The sequence below is a fragment of the Molossus molossus genome, unplaced genomic scaffold (genome assembly GCF_014108415.1).
Source record: "Molossus molossus isolate mMolMol1 unplaced genomic scaffold, mMolMol1.p scaffold_m16_p_16, whole genome shotgun sequence".
NCBI lineage: Eukaryota > Metazoa > Chordata > Mammalia > Chiroptera > Molossidae > Molossus > Molossus molossus.
The window spans coordinates 25,343,727-25,360,072 of record NW_023425351.1 but is presented as its reverse complement, the minus strand read 5'-3'; the positions used below and the strand labels follow the sequence as shown (position 1 = coordinate 25,360,072).

Here is a 16,346-nt window from a genome sequence, read left to right as displayed (position 1 = left end):
TATATTCAATTGGTTTGTTTGTTTGTTTGTTTTGCAGATTGTAACAGCATTGGTTTACCTCAAAATGTATATTCAGAATGGTAAAAGGTCCTGGCAATCCTAAGACTTTTATATATTAAAGGCATTTTACATATTTAATTCCCTTTTTCTTCAATATAAGATATATAATTTAATGGCAACACAGTCCACATGACTCCTACTTCACTGACAAGTAATTGGTAATATTGCAACAGTTCTGATGGTAATAAGAAGCATAATGTATTAAGAAGGCAGACTTCCTGGGTTCAAATTCTGGTTATACTGCTTGTCAGTCATGTAGTCTTGGGCCAGCCAGTGGGCCATTCTCTACTTTGGTTCCCTAACTGTAAAAGGAGGTTATGAAAAGAGTACCACCTCAAATCGTCATCATGAGGATTTTCAAGCAGAAACAAAAAAATACAGGCAGAGCGCTTGGACATGTCGCTTGGCAAATGGTAATTACTTGACTCTTATCTACAATTTTTATTATAATAAAAAATGACAATTATTGATGATAATATAAACCATTACTAACTTTAGAGCATTTAATAAATGCCAAGCACTTATTAAAGTAGATGGCCTCTTTACACTATGTTTAACCTTTAAATAATAGTGAAAATATTATATTACAAAGAATGTGAGTTGTCAAAAACATGCTAGCTTATATATACCACAATAGCAAATAATTTCCCCCATGTAACATAGCAAAGTGTGATCAAAATACTTAAATGACCCCTTCATCCCTTTAAGAAATTACTGCTTCCAAGATAGTTAGTAGAAAACACTAATGACAATATGAAAACACCTGCTAGTTAATCCATTTTGTTCACTCATTAGCCCTTCATAGAACATAATCAAATTTTCAGTATGGGAACAATCACAGTTTGCTAATATCATGGACTGTTATGATCACTTGCTAATAGTATCAAGAACATTAAATCCCTAAAATATAAGGAAATACTTAATGTAGATATATATGTTAGAGTCATCTCTTTATTACATTCAAAGTGTTCAACTTTTTCTTTAAAAGCTCTGATGTTGATTTCTTTATTTTTCATTATACATATGAACTTACTGTAAGTCTTCAGAGCTTCTAGCCAAATAGCAATAATTATTACCTTGACCAGTATATAAATATCTCAGACATATGTAAACAGTGTTTTTGTTATTTAATACACATCTACTAGTGATACAGATTTTAATGATAGCTTGACATGGACAAATTTTATAAATTAAAATTTAATAATGATTTGCATATACTTTAGTTATGAAATGCATTCCACATACTAAATTAGTCTAAATTCATAAAATTATAATAATCACAATATAAGTATTATAATTATTTTGAAAATTATAGATTTAAATCACATATTACTGTATTCACTGTGCTTAAAAATGTTATTGTATCAACATAGAAATGATAAACATTATGCACAGAATATACCTTGTGCTTCCATAGATTATCAAGGTCTCTAGTAGTCCGTTTAAGGTTGAACAAATAAAGCTTTATTTTCATACCTTATACATATACCTATAACAGAAAAATACTGGGCATGGTATATTCTCTTAAGAGTCTGACATCTTATATGAAGGCCTTAATACATTTAAGAGTTTTAGGTAACTTTCTCAGTTAAAGATTGAGTTTTAAAATAGACTTATTTTTCCCTCCTTTACCCTCATGTCCCTTCCTACACCCCCAATCCCTGCCTCTTCCCAGCCCAGACGTATCTAACAGCACCAGCACACTTGGCCCAGAAAGCCACGCCCACTTCAGAGACTGGAGGCGGCACTGGCCGCTGGAACTGTCCAGGAGCATGACGGACACCTGAAAGCAGCTGGAAGAATGTCTTGCTGGAGACCTCAATTACTCTCTTCTCTCCTGACAAAAGCACCCTGTGAAACAGGAAAGCATGCTCTTCACCTTTCACCCAGAAACTACCTTCTTCCATGCAGGAGGGCTGAGACCTACGGCACGGTCTGTTTCTGTGACATTTCTGCAGAGCTAAGGAAAGGTGGCTCTGTGCTCACAGTGACGGACTTCCTCCAGTGGAAAGATCCATTATTACGTGTTCCCATTTGGAGAAGATGAAACCAGACACAATGAAATCATTTTAATAAGTGGCAGAGGAAGAATGATGGTTATTTATTTATTTTTTCCTCTGTAACTTCCAGGGATGAATTTTACTCTAAAAATGACCAGTTCATGTCAATACATAGAGAGGTCAGTTTGTGAAACTGAGTCGTCTCAATGAAAGTCTATCCATTTCCAGCACAAATATCTAAGTAGGAGCTGAACATTGGTTATTTATACCATGGTGAAAATTTTAGAGAGAAAAAAAAAATCATTCTTTCATCAGCTGGAGAATGGGTGGCCAGGCTGTCCGTGGTCTGGTCCAATGTTCAGAAGCTCTGCTCGCCTGGTTCTTCATTCTTCTCCAGCGGGGGGAGGTGGCTCACACAGCTTGTACAGCCTGGAAGAGGCACGAGAAAGTGGGAGAGTACTGACATTTCATGAGGTGTTTTTATTAGTATAACAAATACATTAGTACAATAAACCACTGGCAATCATTTCTTGGTTTGGGAGGCAGGACCATATTGCCGATTCCACGAAGATCGCATGTGAATGAGCAAACGCCCAAATTTCTGCTCCATTATGGAAAACACCAGTGTCTCTGTGCACACAAGTGTGAGGACCGACTGAGCAATGCTGCCTTGTTTACACCAGCCGCTCTGCTCCAGCGCCACTGTTCCTCTTGCTGGTGGCAAAACTGACTCAATTCCACGAGATGATATTATTATGATAATTGCCATCATGTCTATCATAATTTTTTTGTACTAAGATGACACCCACCTCATAGGGGGTCTACTGATTTTTCTGGCCAGTTTTAGAAAGTTGCTTCATTTTGTACCATCAGGTGGTACAGGCAGTTGGTTATGGAATGGCTGCTGCGGCAGAGTTCTGAGTCCTGAACATCAAAGGCACAAGTGGCTGGTATTTCCTAAGAAATAAATGCCCAGCTTTGCCCATCCTCCCTTCACCTGTGAATAGAATCAGGTGGAGATTCGAGTGGGTCTAGGAATCCAACCGAACTGGTGGAAATGTGGGAAGATGAGAAGACGTTCCCTCTTTGTATCCCCGGTCTAGTGGTTTGAGACCATACAGCCTCAAGGTCAAGTTCCAGGGACTGGCCTAGGATTACACAGGTTCTAGTGCTCTCCCTTCCCCTGAATGATGGAATCCTAACTCCAGAACAAAGGACAGGAGCACAGAGCTGCACTAGTGACCACATAGGGTGCGTCCATTATTTAAGACATAGTCTGAGAGAATATCAGCTGGCCTGAGGTGGCCGGAGGCCGGACTCTGCCTGTGCCCGTGGCCATGCTGGTTCTCCTTCAGAGCTCAGTTTGATGGCCTAAAAATTAAGATGTAGATGTCTACTTTGCTTCTTGCTAAAACACTCCAAACCTAGGAATAGCTTCGGTATTCACTCTCTTTTACAGAGTAAATTGAACGCAGCAGTTTAAATGAGTTGTTGACAAATTTAGCAAATTAAAAATTTCCTCTCCCTTGAACACATAATACCATGCTAATTCTAAATCAAAGAGGAAGAATGAGAAAGTTTGTTAATATTGAGTTAGAAACCTAGTTAACAAAATGAACTTTCCTAGTCTGGAAGCACATGCAAGAATTTATTGCCTTGGAGGTTTGTAAAATGCATTTCAAGTCTAGAAGGGGGTTACTGCTCCACATGTGACCTCCATGGAAGAAAATGAACACTGAAATAAGGGCATCTCATACCAGAGCAGCTCATTTCATCCTTCCCGGGGAAAAGAATGCATTAAAATGAGCTGATAGACTTCAAAGCTGCTGTTTCCAGCTAAATGGTACGGTGTTGCTTCAAACTGCATTCCTGGGGCTGGAACAGCAGAATGATCGGAAAGTTCTTTCCCTCTTGAATGTTTACCCTCTCATTTCCCAATAGCACTGCCTAATGAATGAGAAGGCACAGTGGCCGACTCCGACTCCAGCAGAACAGACATAGTAAGTTGTGGGGAGGATGACCACCTGGTGAGATCTGGGCTGAGCCATTCCAGTCTATTACCTTAAACTGCACGTTCCCACAAATGTAACTAATGCCACTGGGGAGGCAAGTCTTTCAAATGTCTGTCTTGAAAACTGGTGAAAAGGCTACTGCCTGTGATCACCTAATAAAATAATAGCTCTGGGTACTGCAGAGCTGGGCAGATTCAGCTTCTGTGAAGCTTATTGGAAGCAACTCAGGGTTATTTGAGTTCAGACACATTTGTAATGGAAATTGTGGGACTTTGGAAAGTTAGAAAAGCAGATGAAGTTTGGAAGTAAAATATAATAGGTAAGAGCTGGATTTTTCCTCCGCACTGAACCATTTGATTTTTGGCAACTAAATTGTTAGGTAATGGGAGGTCTTTGTTTTCCCAACACTTGGGGGCGCTTGCTTGTCTCATTCCACTCATGCACGCCTGCGGCTCTGCACACAAAAAGGTGTCATCTTAGCTGCACTTTCTTCTTCTCCTGTCGGAGCTGGTAATTTCCAACCCAAATCTAAATCTGCAAAGCAGAACTTTCAAATCGCAGTCTATAGATCACGCTCTTCATCTGTGCACATGGCAAAATGCATGTGTCAGAGGAAACCACAAAGCTAATGCCTCTTCCAAGGCTAAAATCCACAAATACTCCATTGCAAGGCATTTCTCCCATCGTACAAACTAGAAAACAGTGTCAGAGGACAAATAACCTGACTAAATAAGGTCATGTAGCAGAGCTGGGACTTAAACCATCTTGTCACTTTTAACCACTACAGTATGAAATTTGGAAATTAAATGTACAAATTATACAAATAAAGAAAAATCAGGGGTTCATTACACAGTTTAGAGTTTTGTAACACAATAGAAAATAAGACTAGTATACCATTCCAAGTGAAATGTAACACTTGATTCTTGGTGAAGATATGCTTATAGCTCTGAAGAGCCAATGTATGAAGGGAGGAAGAAGAACGTCTGCGCTGCCCACGAAGGCATCTCTACATGGATGTCCCGTTGACCCTTAGTCTCAATAGTGCTGGCTGCGCTCATCATCTTTTCCCTATATGTGCTCTTTCTCCTATGTCTACTATCTCAGTGACTAGAACCATTCACTCCTTGTCATCCAAGCCAACAATTTGGTGGCTGTTCTAGGATCTTTCTTTTCTCAATCTTCTTCATCCAGTTACTGTCCAAAGACTATTAATTCTGCCTACTAAACATTTCTCTAATCCACCCTCTCATCTTCATCCCCAATACTACAATAATCTCCTTTCTAGCTCTTGCCTCAGTCTTAGCTCTCTTCTGATGGAGCCTCTTAATGTTACCAGAGATAAATTTCAAAATTTAAATCTTCCAGAAAGGAAGATTATTTATTAATACCTCCCTATTGTCTTCTAATTAAAATCAAAAGCCTTCAGCCTGGCTAGAGTGGCTAAGTTGGTTTAGCATCATCCTGTGCACCGAAAGGTTGCCAGTTCGATTCCTGGTCAGGACACATACCTGGGTTTCGGGTTCAATCCCTGGTCAGGGCTTTGGTACAGAAGGTAACTGATTGATGTTTCTCACATTGATATCTCTTTCTCCCTCTCTTTCTCTTTCTCTCTCTTTCTCTCTCTCTCTCTCTCTCTCTCTCTCGTCCTTGGGTAAGGATTTAAAAAATATAAAATAAAGTTAAAACACTTCAATATCTCATACAAGTCTCCTCCTAATCTAGCCCATCTATGTCTCCAGCCTCACTTGGCATCATTCTTAAAGCACATTCAACCATCAGTCACAGAGATCCAGGTGTAGTTCTCAGAATGTGATGTGTTCTATAGGCGCTGGTGTCATTGCATCAGCTGCGTAGGAAATCTATTACCATGCTGACTGGGTCAGGACTACTCTGCAACCTCCCTTCTCCATCCCTAGGCTGAAATATGTGCCCCTTCTCTGTGTGTTGATGGCAATCTGTGTCAATTGCTGTCACAGCTCCCTGTATACTATTTTCATTGTATTCAATTGTCACTCTACTGCACACATCGTGACTGGTAGAAGAGACTGTATCTCTAGTTTCTAGTTTTTAACAAAGAGCCCGACACCTACAAACACATAGCTAAAATTCAACATATGTTTGCTGAGTAAATTTTTTTAAATGAGAGAAAGTGAATGATTTTAGGAAAACTATGAAGAGATTGGTTGGATATTAGAATCAAATATTATCTCAGGCAGAGGTAACAAATGTTATCTCCATGAAGATCTTTGCAGAAACATTACCCCAGACTTGCTCATGGATGGCCTGACTGTAAGAGCCAAACGTATTCTTCAGTTCGATGTCTTTGGGGATGGAATTCTGGTTCCCAGCTGGGAGGGAATCCCAGCCTTTCTGCAGACCTTAGCCATCTCTTACCTTCTACCTTCCCTTATAGGTATGCTTGACGCATCTCATGTTTTTTTTTATTTTTTTTTTAAGATTTTTGTTGTTGTTGTTCAGATAGAGTGGGAGGGAGAGAGAGGAAGAGAGAGAGAAACATCAACGTGAAAGGGACACATTGAGTGGCTGCCACCCGCATGACCAACCAGAGCCGGGGACAAACTGCAACCGAGGTACATGCCCTTAGTGGGAACCGAACCCGGGTCTCTCAGGACCGCAGGTCGATGTTCTAAATGCTGAGCCAAACCAGCCAGGGCATCATCTCTTTAACTAAAGCTCCTTGAGACATGAAACTATTTCTGTCTCATGTTTACCTTCTGCATAGGGGATAGCAGAGTGCTTTGCATTTATTAGTTTCCTAATACATATTTGTAGAGTAAATTAAAGAACAAATAAAGTAACATGTAAAAACTACTCTAACTGTCTCTCTCAGAGCCATTATTCCCTTGTAAAAGAAAGTCAACTTTACAGTTGGCATATTTTATTACGTTTCATTTCAGGTGTTTTAAAACATAACCCAATAAAGAAAAGAGTGAGTGCCTCAGTTTCTATTCTTGTATTCAGCCTGCTATAGGTTTATTGACTGGGGTGCTGAAGTCTTCTTATACTCCACTGTTTATGATTGTTTATAAGCTCTAGCTAAGAGGACTGTGGTGAGCTATTACCTTGTTTTCTTACTGTAATTTTAACACTGCATTGGGTCTATTGCCCAAATATACCATGTCTGTTCCAGGTGCTAGAGAGCAAATTTCTACATAAATGAGTCTTTGGCAAAAGAAAGTCTTAGATTCTAATCTAATCAACTATGGAAGATAATGTTAACAAGACTTGAGGATTAAATAGTGTTAGGAGTAAGCACTAAAAATAAATGCAATTAAAACATGACTGCTTCATCCGTTTTCAGGGAAAAATATGTTTTGTTGTCTCAAGATACTTTCACTGCCCACACAAGTCTTCAGAAAGAAAAAATAACTTCATAAATGCTGCAGTTATCATTCTAACTCTGGTAACGGTTTTGTACATAGAAACAAGGAGTGTCTCATCTGCAACAGTGCTTGGAAGAGCCTTCTTTTTGTTAAAATGCAAAAGTATACAATCAAATATGAAATAAATTATTTGATTTTGCCCTACTTCAAGTCCGATGGCTGCCTACTCTAATGTCACCAGAGAAATCAAATTAACATTTTTCTGGCAGCTGTTCCCATGTTCATTTATTAAAGGTGGATCAGAGTCTTCTTATGATGATATGTAAACTGTAAATATTTGTTTGCTTACAAACAAAAAGTTCGTTCATTCACTTATTCATTCACATATTCTTGACATTAGTTCAGATATCGTACATAGAACAAAATCTATAATGAGCAATGTACAAAATTGAAAAATATCATATTCCCTGCCTCCAAATAATTAATATTCAGGTTGGGCAAAGAGACATATATCAATACATTATAACACGATCAGGGCTATAATCGATCGATATACAAGATGCTAACAGAGCATAAAGAGGAAGAAAACTAAACCAAAATGCAAGAAGAAAATTATATCCAAGTTGGGTTTCATGGTTAAATGATTTTTTCATACAGACACAGATGGGAAAGGCAATCATGCCAAGGGGAACAAACAGCAGGTGCAGTCATAAAAGCATAAATGAAAATGGCATTTTGGTATTTTGGTACAGTTGGAATATAAATTTTCATAGGAACTGTGTAGACTTTTGTTTTCGAATTCATGATGAAACTTGCAAAATTTAAATAATGTCAAGACTTCTACTTGCTACCTCTAAGTTTGCTTCAGCTAAAATTCCATTTCATTCTGAGAGCATTTATGCCTAGTCATATTTAGCCACAAAATGTTTACCAGGCCAATTTCTGTGACTATAATCAGTTCTCCACCAGGCATAGCCTGGAGCAGTTGCATTAACCGTGAGTGACACTTCCTGCGAAAGGGTGGGGAGCCCTTTGGCAAAAAGCAGACACTGAGAGTCACCTACCTGGGAGCAGACTGTGGGGTTCGGTCTCTGACTCCCAAATTCTTTGCTGTGTTCTGAACTCTTGCTCCCTGAAAAAAGGAAAGAAAATCACTCTTAGTTCTATATCACATTAGTAATTAACATACCATTAACATTTGATTGTAGAATATTTATTCCAACCATGTAGTTAACATCAAGGGACACTGGATAAGGAAGAAGAGAGAAATCATCATCAGAGCATTTTCAAAATGAATGCTTTTAACAATCAAAATATGCCAATATATTGTTTCAGAGGATTGCTCTGTATTCCAATAGCCATCTAAATCATTTGAAATGAGTTAAATAACAGCTTCCTGTTCACCTTTTCAGCTGTGTCTTTATTCCTAAAAGCAAGCAATACTTAAGACAATAGGAAATGAACAGGTTATATATAACTGTTGTGTCTGCACTTTCATGGAACAGAAATCACAGTTCTGTAGCACTCATGAGCCTGTTTTGTCCTAGCTGAATAGTTACAATTTTATTTATTTTATAATTGATTGTTTTTTAGAGAGAAAGAGAGATAGAAACATCAATGAGAGAGAAGCATCAACCCCCACTGGGGACCTGGCCCACAACCTGGGCATGTGCCCTGACCAGGAATAGAACCGGCGACCTCTTGGTGCATGGGTCGACACTCAATCACTGAGCCACACCAGCCAGGCTTGACCTACTTTTTAAAACTGAAATTGTAGATCAACCCCCAAAATTTCTTACTAAACCTGTTGCATTTGCATCTGCATTTGCCTTTTTTCAGCTGAACCACAGTGTGTTGCCTGCTTTTTGTGGATCTAACATTCACATAACAAATCCCACATGGACCCTGGGTTTTCCATATTTAGGTCTGGGGCTCACCACTTGCAGCACCAAGGTACATGCACTTGCCACACCTCATGTCTGCATTGCAGACCCCAGGCCAGCGCCAATCTCACTTATGACAACTTCTGGGTTTTTCTGTTATATTTTTTGAAGCAAATCCATAGGGTTTTATGTTTAGGAACTATACATCAAGTCTTTAGTAAATAAAACAGTCATAATTACAAAAGTATACCTTCAAAATTAAGTCCCTCACCTCCAAACAGGACATACAAATGGCTAAGAGACATATGAAGAAATGCTCAACCTCACTAATCATCAGAGAGATGCAAATTAAAACAACAATGAGGTATTACCTCACACCTGTCAGAATGACCGCCATCAACAAATCATCAAACAACAAGTGTTGGCGATGGTGTGGAGAAAAGGAGACTCTAGTACACTGCTGGTGGGAATGCAGACTGGTGCAGCCACTATGGAAAACACTATGGTGTTTCCTCAAAAAATTAAAAATTTAACTTCCATTTGACCCAGTGATCCCACTTCTAGGAATATACCCTAAGAAGCCTGAAACATCAATCAGAAAGAATATCTGTACCCCCATGTTCATAGCAGCACGATTTACAATAGCTAAGATCGGGAAACAGCCCAAATGTCCATCAGTAGACGAATGGATAAAAAAGCAGTGGTTACATATACACAATGGAGTACTATGCAGCTGTAAGAAAGAAAGATCTCTTATCCTCTGAGACAACATGGAGGGACCTGGAAAGTATTATCCTAAGCGAAACAAGCCAAACAGAGAAAGACAAGTATCTTATGATCTCACTTATTTGTGGAATATAATGAACATAACAGTCTGAGGAACAGGGTAGTCCCAGAGATGTGGAAGTGGGGTACAGACTGACAATCCCTAGAAAAGAGGTGGGGGGAGAGATAAACCACAGAACTTATATGCATGTATGCATGAACAATGGACATGGACAACAAAGCTGGGGATAGGGTGGGGAGGGGAGAGGGGGGGAATCAGTGGGGGAAAAAGGAGAAACATCTGTAACAAATATTAATTAATTAATTAATTAATTTAAAAAAATTTAAGTCATTCACTATCACTGGACAATTCAAACCAAGTCAGCAAGTAGAGAGATTGGTTAAATCAATATTCTGTGGTAGCCCTGAGAAAAGGTAGCAGACTAAAATATAAAATTAATGTCTTTCAACTTCTTTTGTCCTACTCATTGTGTCTTTTCTACTAGATTAAGCACATTTTCCTAATAATCACTAAATTGGAGATTAGCTCATTTTTGCTGCTATCTTTTAAAAGAATTTTTAAGGGTTAAAAACCAAACTACCACACTCAAAACACTATTGGATTATTGTGTAGAAAGTTTATTCTCTTTATAAGACAGTATATTCTTACCCACTCATACCTAAAGACAGTACAATGGTGGCTCTTTTAGGGGTGGGGAAACTTTTACTGCCAAGGGTGATTCAGATATTTATAACATCATTTGCAGGCCATACAAAATTATCAACTTAAAAATTAACCTGCTGTATTTGGTCAGGCTAATTTGGCCAGGTGTGTGATGTTAGCTGGTGTTGATCTTGAGGGCCTCACCCGGTCCGAGGGTCGGACGTTCCCCACCCGTGTGCTTTACCTTCAGAATCAAGCACAGCCTTACAGCGTAATGTGCGAGGCCCTGTGAGATACCCAGAAGCTCGCCGGGCCCTGGGTTCTTTCCTCTTTCTCCCCCATCTGTTCCCTGCAATTCCCAGAACGTGACACTTATCTTCTCCTTTACATAAGCCACCAAGCCACTCCTGCTCATTCTGCCTGGCCAACTTCCTTCCCTCCTTCAGGTGACCTCTGAGACACCCTCTTCTTCAGCCTGTCTAAGTTTCTTGGAGAACCCTCATGTGGACATCTGTGCTGTCTTCTTCCCCGGGAGTGTTTCTTATTCATGACTTACTCTCTGAGCCTGGAAAAGTGCCCATCACGTCCAGGCACCTGTCGGACACCTGGTAAGTGAGCAAAGGCACCTTCAAATCCAGGTCCTAGAGAATAACTCCCACCAATGTGAGGGAGACTCACCTGCTTCCGCATCACATCTGTAGCCTGCATAATGTAGCGAGGAGGCAGTCCGTGGCTTCTGGCCAGAATGATGGCCTGTTCCACTGTCACGCTCAGGGTGCACCTGTGTGCAAAGGCAAGGGCAAGTCAACTCCCACAGATTCCTGTGAAGCACTTCAAGACAGTTAGGGTTACTAACGAAGAGTAGTAAAATAGGCCACCCCCAAATCTACCACCTTAGAGAGTCATTTTCCCTTGAGTATCATATATATATATATATATATATATATATATATATATATATAAACTTCTGTTCATTTTTCTCTTGTTAATCTGTCTTATATTACAGGGGTCTCAGCTAAGAACTCAGAAGGGTAGAGGAAATTTAATTTTCTTCCCCTACTCTAATTTCAAAATCAAAAAGCACCAGGAAAAATCAAAGCAACTAGATAATGAACCATTGATTTTTCTACATAATACATGTTTTAAAAATAGGTTATAGAGCTACACTGCTAGGGTCCAAAATTAAGTATTTAAATTTCAAACAAACCCATAATGAACTATGTTTATGAGAAAGTTTACACACAGAAAATTAAATAAGCAGAATTATAATAAAGTCTATCACCAGATATTATCTTTACTGATAATTCATGTAATTTAAAAATAACTTTCTTATATTTTTCACTTATATCGATAATTAATAGATTTATACTGATTTATGCTCAATATCTTAGAAAAATAAACAGTGAAATTAATATTCAGTAAGATGAGAATTGATTTGGGAAAAAAAGGTATATTTCTTTGACTTCATCTAAAGACTGTAAAATTTTTGCCCGGCCGGTGTGGCTCAGTGGTTGAGCATCCACCCATGCACCAAGAGATCGCCAATTCAATTCCCAGTCAGGGCACATGCCCAGGTTATGGGTTGGGTCTCTAGTAGGGGGCATGCAGGAGGCAGCCAATCAATGTTCTCTCTCATTAATGTTTCTATCTCTCCCTTCCTCTCTTTCTCTAACATCAATAAAGAAAAAAGAAATTTAAAGACTGTAAAATTTTCAAAAGGAAACTTTAATTAGATTCAAGAATGTGGTGCCCAGAGAAGCGCTGAGAAAATTCAGAATTCAGCCCCTGGATTTAATGATTGGTGAGCCTTCTTCCTTTTCCGTCCCTTTAAGGCATTTCTTTTATGTTCCTCCACATTTTTCTCTCTAGCAGCTCTTCGAGCCTAAGTTTAACTATTTGTTAATATTTTCAGGTGTTGGTCTCTGAATTGTTTTTTAGGGGTAATTTTTGTATAGATTTAATTAAAATACTCATTAATTTTAGACATTTTTCCTAAAATTGGCATTAGTGAACACTGTTTCAGTTTATTTTTCAGTTTATTAGTATTCTGATTATCTTTTTTCTGCATTTACCTCCCTGTGGTTTGATATTTTACACATGCATTTTTCTAGATCTGTTTAGTTTTTTTCCTACAAATGAAACCAAGTCTTATATTGCAATTGCTTATATGTGAGGTATATCTAACCCATTTATCCATGGTTATGAGGCTGTACGATAGAAGTCTAGGATATTTGGTACTGATGATTAAGAAAAGGAGAAAAAGGGTATTTAAAATATCACTGCTGTAATTTTAGAATGAACCTGACAAAGTGTAACTGCATTATTATACATAATTGCATTCTAAGGAGAAACATGTTCCGTTCCATTGGCTGTTAAATGACTTGGAAAGCAGCTTCCTCGTTAACATTACAGAGAATTCTTTAGAAAACATTAGTAACCCATATTCAAAGGCTCAAGTTTTTTAATTAGCTTCTAGTAGTGTGCGATGTTTACAAAGATGTAGTGTGAGTCGGATAACAGTATAGATTGTAGTTTTCCGTGTACCTGCCTGCTGTTGGACAAGGGTATGCCAATGAAAGCCAGGAAGTACCATCGATAGTTATGTGCAAAAATCAACTTTTTTACAAAGCCTTTGTTAGGTTACTTGACAGACCATAACCTTATCCTTCTTCTTTGGATCTCCACTATTCCAATTTTAAGTCCTTATTGATCCTAACATTTTAATCAATAATACTCATTACAGCAGCTGAATGAAGCTAAAGAAAAAATCTTCATCTTTTTCTAATCACACTGAAATATGTGTGTGAAATTTCTTTTACCAGTATATACAGAAACGATGGCTTCATCTATACTTGCTTTTCATACTATCATATATTGTAATTAGGCCCCAAGATTAATGTGCAATTGCTTAAAAGTGAGACATTTTAAAGGGACAAGATGAGGGAAAACGGGGAAAAGTTGATGTTTCCACTGAAGGCCCAGTTTTTCCATTAGAGCATCACAAGTCCATTTCCTAAAATAAGCTTGTGAAAGAAAACCTAGCTGTAAGTCCAAACTTCACCGTGAATAAACCATCATTTGCCTCATAATGTATCTTCTCTCAACTATCTCAGTCTGAATGTAAAACAGGAAAACTCAGCATCTGCAAGAAACATTTTGATTCTGGCCCTGTTTGAAAAATCCCAGGTCCCGAAAAGTGGCACATGGTTTTGCGGTGGCGTATAAATGTATACGCAGAGTCAGGTTTTATAAGAGAACGTTTGATTTTGTAGTAGTTCTCGGATGACCAGTGAGACTGGTCTGCTAACCCTGGGCATGAGGGTGAGGGGGGTATACGAAAAGCCAGAATCCCAAGCAAATGCCATTCAGTACTAGATTTCTTGTCTGACCTGCCAATTTCACTTCTAGCACGATCTCTGTTTGAACGTTAGACAGTAAATTAAAATGTAAATAAATCTATATTTTTACTCCATCCTGGAAAATATGGACCTTCAACTTTTCAGCTCATTCTAGCTGCAATACCATTTAAATTTTTTTAAACAACTGGTTTCTTGGGAGTCACCAAAGGAAAAAAATTTTTCAAAGCCACAGAGTAGAAATTGGCCTTTGTAAAAAGGCAGATGTAACTAGACATTGAAGAAAGTTGTTTCCTAATTTTAGCAATAAAACATTCCAAGTGGTAGCTCTGCTAAGGGCATACCCTTGAGAAAGTGCACTTGACAGAGCTGCAGAATTACTCAGAAATCATGAATTTCCCCATAAAAAGAAAAATCAAAGGGTCAATATATCTGTCTTTATAATGAATAAATCTTGACATATTTCTTATTAAAAATAGATCCCATATCACTCAGAGATTTAGCAAAGTTTTACTATGATAAATGTCATCTGCGGCTTATTGGTCCAATTTAATTTGAAAGGCGCTTTGATTTAGCAATGTTGTGGAAGAGTCTCAAAGAAGTCCCTTTCCATTCACCCATCCAGCCATCAACAAGTATCTGTGGGTACCTACACGTGCTAGTAGGTGCTAAAGTGAATTTACTATCATAATGAGTTTTAGGGTCCCTTACTTGTATGGACTCCAAGGAACCTGTTTATATTGTCATGTGTTTTTAAAAACTCACAAAAACAAAATGGTTTCTTTGCAAATGGTTACCACTGCTGCCTTTTTATAACCCAAATTCCCTCTGTTGTGTTGTGTAGTATTCAAATGGCCACAGTTATTTTTGGAACTAAGCTAAATGACGTAAACTAAGGATGCATTTAGGTTAGGCTACTGGGATCTATGCATATGATTCATAGTCACTTCCATTTATAGCTAGGTTATTGTAGTATCCTGGTGTAGGAATGAGTACTGGTGTAGAGTACTCCTACTGCCCACTATACAAATTCACCCCATGTTGAAAAGGAGGTGCAGGACCCCAGGTTGTAAAGCAATGTACTCATATCCTGGAGCGGCCAGGACTGCAAATCTGTGTGTGGAGTTGGAGAAACAAGGCTGGCACAGAGCCAGAAGTGTACTAATATCATTTCCATCACTTCTAGTTACTGAGCTCATACAGCATGTCTGTCTACATGAGCTCATCTGGGCAACCCATTATTTGGAAAATCTGAGGAACATTGGCTTTCATAAATTCCAGTTTCTCAAACCCCATTGTACTTTAACTATATTTATTTGTTATTTTTGAAATCTTCACCCAAGGATATGTTTTTATTGATTTGTAGAAGGTAGAAAGAAAAAGAGAAAAACATCGATGTGAGAGAGAAACATCAATCGGGAGAAACATCGATCGGTTGCCTCCTGTACACATCGACTGGGGATCGAGCCCATAACCTAGGTATGTGCCCTAACTGGGAATCAAACCCACCACCTTTTGGTGTATGGGATGACACTCCAACCAACCGAGCAACCTGGCCAGGGCTATTTTAATTATTTTTAAAAGCTTTCTAGTTTTTATTTTACAGAGATGGTCTTTAAAGTAACCCTGTGGTAAATTTTAAGATTTTGATATTATAGGATAATGATAATTACATAAAATTAATGATAAACTTCTACCAATGTTTTTGTATGAATTGGGGTTGGTTGAAGTAGAGTTTACCTGACATAATTTGGTACCTGCTAATATAAGGTTTCTATTTCACAGGTCTTATTTCAGCTGATCTTAGACATTAGCTATCAATTTTATTTTACATGTCAAACTTCAAAGCTAAGGGTCAGGAAAAGCGCATGAACTGGTCTATTATTTGCCAATTCTACTACTAGATGCTAGGGGTTAAAAATGACCAACACCCGAACTTTCTTCTCAACCAAGTCTCATTGCAGAGACCAAGCCTGGTTTCCTAAGTTGGTTTAATTAGAAAATGTTGTAGCTCCACCATTCATTAAGTCAAATCTATTACACTATATTTGGTTAATTTTGTAAGATTTCAAATCTTATGTGAATCAAGTTACATGTACCTCCTTTTTCAAAACATGTCAAACATGACATTTCTATAATAAAGCAGATAAAAGATTCTTGAAACCAAAGTACCTTCTTCATGTTTTGTCATTTACCATGATAACAAACTAAAAAACATCAGTTGTACTCTACATTTTCAAATCTCCCTAGAACTACTGCCTC

The 16,346-nt window shown here is 38.3% G+C and overlaps 1 protein-coding gene across 1 annotated transcript in view; it reads right to left on the bottom strand.

Annotated features, from left to right (window-relative positions):
- Window positions 1–2,289: 2,289 nt before the first annotated feature.
- Window positions 2,290–16,346, bottom strand: part of PREX2 (phosphatidylinositol-3,4,5-trisphosphate dependent Rac exchange factor 2) — a 238,748-nt gene continuing 224,691 nt past the window's right edge. Inside the window, exons 38-40 of the mRNA XM_036263944.1 lie at window positions 11,407–11,509; window positions 8,481–8,548; window positions 2,290–2,489 (exon numbers count right to left, since the gene is read on the bottom strand). Of these exons, the coding sequence (XP_036119837.1) occupies window positions 2,444–2,489; window positions 8,481–8,548; window positions 11,407–11,509 (217 nt within the window). The 3' untranslated portion in view covers window positions 2,290–2,443. The remainder of the gene's footprint in view (window positions 2,490–8,480; window positions 8,549–11,406; window positions 11,510–16,346) is intronic.